Consider the following 5,671-nt stretch of genomic DNA (forward strand, 5'->3'; position numbering starts at 1 on the left):
TCATTCACAATCCTGGGGATGAGGAGCTGGTGAGGAAAGAAATTATGGCTAATAAGGATTTTGTGTGGCTACATCAGGCTAGAATGGAGTTTTTGAAACAAAAGGCTAAAGCTCACTGGATGACAGATGGAGATGCCAATTCTTCTTATTTCCATGGTCTCCTCAAGTCCAGGAGGAATCATAATGGTATTTAGCAAATCAAGGATCATAATGGACACCTTTATTTTGAAGAACAAGGCATCTAGCAGGCTTTCCTAATGTACTATCAGTTGCTGTTGGGATCAAAAACTTCTAGCAATAATGTCACAGATGCAGTTGTCAAAAAAGGGAGGACATGTTCTGAGGCCCATGTTCTTATGCTTATGCAACGTGTAACACAAGCTGAGATAAAAGAGGTAATGTTCAATATCCCTAATGATAAGGCCCCGGGACCTGATGGGTACTCTAGTAAATTTTTCAAGGACACTTGGGACATAATTGGGGAGGAGGTCAGTGAGGCCATCTCTGATTTTTTTTCACTCTGGTCAGCTCCTCAAACAATTGAATGCCAATTTTATAACTTTAATCCCTAAAGTTGCCAGGCCTTCTACTGTGCTTGAATTTAGGCCCGTTGCATGTTGTAATGTGCTCTATAAATGCATTTCTAAGATTTTATGCAATAGATTGGCCCTTGTGCTCCCAGATTCATCTCCCAAACACAGGGGGGTTTTATTCATGGCCGGAGTATAATTGAAAATATCCTTATTTTTCAAGATATCATCAGAATGTATGAGAAGGATGATATCTCCCCCAGATGTCTGATTAAAATGGATCTCCAAAAGGCATATGACACAATTGAATGGGATTTCCTTGACCAAATGTTAATTGCTCTCAAGTTTCCAGATGTTTTCAGAGGGTGGATAATGCAATGTGTCTCTACTGCTACCTACTCCATCAACCTCAATGGCAACATGTTTGGTTTTTTTAAGGGGCAGAGGGGCTTAAGGCAATGGGATCCTCTTTCCCCTCTCCTTTTCACAATTTGTATGGAGTACCTCACTTGGCTTCTCAACTACATTACTGAGACTAGGAAGTTCAATTACCACCCCTTATGCAAACCTATGAGGCTCACCCACTTGATGTTTGCGGATGACCTGCTTTTATTTTGCAAAGGGGATGCAAATTCAATGATGCTGATACTTAGAACTTTTGCTACTTTTTCCAGTTCTTCAGGTTTAAAGATGAGAGAGGGGAAGTCCAATGTGTACTTTAATGGGGTTCCAGCTAGCTTAAAAAATTAGATTTTGCAAGTCTCAGGCCTAATTGAAGGTAAGCTCCCTTTCAGGTACCTAGGGGTTCCTATCAAAACTACTAGGCTCACTTCTAAGGATTGTAATCCCTTGATTGATGATATTGTTAACAGAATAAGATCCATAGGGGCCAAGAAATTATCCTACGCTGGGAGGTTAGTTTTGGTCAGATCAGTCCTTAAGACCTTCCATAATTATTGTGCTCAAATGTTTGTACTGCCTGCTGGGATTGTTAGTTACATAGAATGTATTTGCAGAAATTTCCTATGGGATGGTGGGGTTGACTTCATGCGATCCCCTCTAGTGGCCTGGGATAAAGTCTGTAAACCTAAAAAGGAAGGGGGCCTTGGGCTCAAGCAAGACTCACTTTGGATTATGGCAGCAGTAGGTAAGTTGGTTTGGTGGATTGCTACTAAAGCTGATATTCTTTGGGTACGATGGGTCAATCACACCTATCTTAAGGGGAGTGACTGGCATACTTACTATCCTACCAATTACTCCTCTTGGTATTGGAGGAAAGTATGTCAGGTCAGGGTGAGATTCCAACAAGCCTATCAACAGAATACATGGGAGAATACACCTCAAAATGGATATACTATTGCAAAGGGATATGATTTCTTAAGGGAAAGAGCTACTGAGGTGTCTTGGCATGCACTGGTTTGGAATAAATGGAATATACCAAAGCACAGTTTTTTGGCCTGGGTTTACCATCATGGTAATATGAATACTAATCAAAAATTATATAGGCTGGGGATATGTGCTGATGATATCTGTTCTGCTTGTGGTGCAGCAACGGAGAGTGTGGATCACCTTTTCTTTGCTTGCGATTCTGAGTTGTACTTCTCCAGGTTGGTAATTGGATTGGCATCTCGTTACCAACTCAAGATATCCTTAATTGGAGACTTGTGAGATCTGGAACAAAGCTACAATAGATATCCTAAATGCCACCATTAACGCGTGCCTCTATCATATATGGAGACAGCGGAATCTCAGTAAACATGAGCTTACCTTTATACGACCTACTCGAATTGCTCGTTTGATCATTCAGGAGTTACAGCTGCGGATTCGGGGTGAGAACTAGAGGAAAAATAATCATTCTGATGTCATCTGGATTGGAAAGCTTTTAGAAAGAAGAGGATGAGGGATGTGATCTTTTTTTAGGAGCGATGAAGACGATGAAGGTTATAGCCTGAGAGTGACAAAAACTAGGGTTAGGACATATCTGATTTGTGTTGTTTGATCTGGTTTTTGTTGTTTTTTTGTTGTGGTTCTTATTTTGGGCCGGTATCAGGTTGTGGACTTGGTGTATTTGGTGGGCTGCGATATAGTTTCTTATTGGCATCTATCTCGGTTTCCACAATATGGCGACTTTTTTTGATATATATATATATATATACTTACATTTTATCAAAAAAAATAATGGCATGTGTGTATATTTACGAATTAGTGTTTTTGAAGCAAAAAAAAAGATTATGTCCACTTGGGAAATATGAAAGCAACACTGTTCCCAATTTTATCACGCCATTACTAAGTGTATTCTTAATAATTACTCGTATCATTTAATTAATGTTTATGCGAGAGGTTGATTATGTAATTCAGCTGATTTGTATGTGATTTATATAATAGTCTCTTAAAGCACCAGACGACAAACAATGCGCCTTTTACGTTTGTCAGTCCATATGGAAGGTTATCAACGGAAAACTTTCTACCATTCCGATACGGGTTAGTGTGATTTAAAAACTATTTCAGATGTAAATGAGTTCAATTCTGTATAATTCCATGTATTATATCTATTTTGATTATGTATATATTGAATTGTAGTTTCCACTAATACTCAACAAAGCCCCGGAATATTCGCCAGAGGACATCAACCAGATGAGAAATATGTGGGCCAGTTATGTTGTTTTATTAGCGGAGTCTCAATAGTTTGCTCATGCTTTATGTACGTGTGTGTGTATATATGGAGTCATTGTGTATTGGCTTCTTTTTTTTTTTGAGGAAGTTGGGTTTTGACTTTTGATCATCCTGTTTGTACTATTTTGAAACTGGGTTTAATTGATCACGGAGTGTAATATTTTGATGCAGGATTGAATTTTTGCAGTGCACAGCTGCTGGAATGCTATTTTTAGCAGCAGCTGAAAAATAGCATTCTAGGAGCTGCTACAAACGCTGCTGAAAAAATAGCGTTTCAGCAGCTGCTAGAACAAGCAAAAATCATTTTTTAAAAAAAAAATAATTAAAAACAATAACGGCCAAAAACAACCCGTTGCAAACAATTATTTGACAACGGTTTTATTTAGATAAATAGTCGTTTACATCTTTTCCCTCCCATTCAAACCGCAAAAAAATATAAGATTGCGAATGATAACCGTTGTCGAGCTCAAAACTTTTACAACGGTTTATTTAAGAAGAACCGTTGTCAAAGTTTCATCAATAAAAATAAATAACGGTTAAATACCGTTGTCAATTGATAAATATAACAACGGTTTAGCATGCAATAAAACCGTTGTTAAATTTTGACATTTAATCAAATAAGATAACGAAATGAACCGTTATCATATATAATATTTAACAATGCTTTTGGAACCACTAAACCGTTGTCAATAGTAAACTAGGACAACGGGTTTGAAACCTTTATTAATATTTAATAACGGTTTCTTAAAAGTATACCCGTTGCCATAAACATCCCCCCTACTACTAAGAGAATAAAATTTCTCTTAGTTTTCCCTCCAAAAAGCATTTAGCTAAATAAGGTAATAAATAAAATTTTCTTCCATTACATTATTATCTTTTCAATGAATATATTCTTATAAATAAACTCTATTTTTTTTAAAATAAATTCATAATTATGATTTTTTTATTAAAATAAAATAAAATTAATATTAAACTATAAAATATAAGTTGCTAAATTTTTCAGTAATGCAATAATTATTACTGTAGAGAATAACTTGACACATGGTTACTATTAACTTCGTGACAAAAAAAACATTCACTAAAAAAAATTCACAACTTAAATAATTTTTTTATTAGTTTTCCATTTCATTTTTTTGTTTCATATCAAAATACAATTGAGTGAACTGATAAATATTAATGAGGTGCAAATTTAAAAAGTATATAAATCCTCCTATATACTGAGATAATACTTCTCTAAAATTTTCCCTACAAAGTGCTCAACCTTATATATGGAAACAAATTAGATTTTCATTTATTAAACTAATTTTCCATTTAAAATAATCTATACATAAAAACGGTATCTCTTATTATTAACTTCGTGACGAAAAAAGGATATTTTAAAATAATTGGACATAATTAAAATATTTTCATAAAAGAAACACAATTCATGGAATTATTAAATTCTAATAATTTTAATATTAGTTATTTTTTATAAAAAAATTATGAGATATAAATCTAAAATCTATAACTAATGCACTAAAAATTAAAAGACCTATATTTACCACGCATTTGCGCGGGATCTATACTAGTATTTAACAACAGTTTTAGAACAGTTCTTTTGTTGTGATAACAGCATTAGAGATCCGTTATTGATGTTATATAACGGTCGTGTGTTTGTATACAACCGTGGTATTTATTTAACAACAGTCGTTGCAATAACGGTTCCGTGTTTCTATTTAATAACAGTAATTGCATTATCTGACCGTTATTGAAGGTCCTATTTGGCGTAGTGTCACCTGTTATTGTCCAAGTCTCTAAAGATAAGAAGATTCATAAAAGATTCAGCTTCTTAAATAGCTGGATGGACCATCATGACTATCTTGCTATCATTACTGCTGCCTTGAAGACTGATAAACAAGGAAGTCCTATGTTTTCCTTCTTTGATAAGCTAAAATCTGTCAAGAAAGCTCTCTATGTGCTTCATAAGACTGATTTTGCTAATATTTCCCTTCGATTTAAACAAGCCAAGGCCAGTCTAGTTGATTGTCAAGCCAGGCTTCTTCAAGAGCCCTTATCTGCAACTCTCATTCAGGAAGAAAAATCTAAGCTTCTGGATTACACTACTCTTAAAGATACTGAACTTAATATCCTGTCTCAAAGAGCTAAGACTAAGCATATACAAGGAGCTGGCTGTTGTTCTAAATATTTCTTTGCCAAAATTTCTGAAAGAAGGCACTAACAAGTAATTGGTGCAATTAAAGATAAAACTGGCAGACTTCAATTAGGCCCTTATGAGGTTAACATGGCCATTCAAGACTATTATGCTGATTTACTTGGCCAGAAATCTCCTGTTAATCAGCTTGTTGAAGATTTTCTTTCCTTAGGTAGCAAAGTTTCTCCCTCTGACAGTGCATGCCTTATCAAGCCTATTTCTCCTCAGGAAATAAAAGTTGTGTTTTCTATAGATAATAATAGCAGTCCAGGGATTG

At 35.2% G+C, this 5,671-nt stretch overlaps 1 protein-coding gene across 1 annotated transcript; it reads left to right on the forward strand.

Annotated features, from left to right (window-relative positions):
- The first annotated feature begins 257 nt into the window (after window positions 1-257).
- Window positions 258-5,421, forward strand: LOC141649160 (uncharacterized). Its single transcript, XM_074457857.1, has 5 exons — window positions 258-488; window positions 663-1,243; window positions 1,325-1,444; window positions 1,547-2,141; window positions 4,957-5,421. The coding sequence occupies exons 1-5, from the start codon at window positions 258-260 to the stop codon at window positions 5,419-5,421; spliced, it is 1,992 nt and encodes a 663-aa protein (XP_074313958.1).
- The last annotated feature ends 250 nt before the right edge of the window (window positions 5,422-5,671 follow it).

Source organism: Silene latifolia, chromosome 3, assembly GCF_048544455.1.
Source record: "Silene latifolia isolate original U9 population chromosome 3, ASM4854445v1, whole genome shotgun sequence".
NCBI classification, from domain to species: Eukaryota; Viridiplantae; Streptophyta; class Magnoliopsida; order Caryophyllales; family Caryophyllaceae; genus Silene; species Silene latifolia.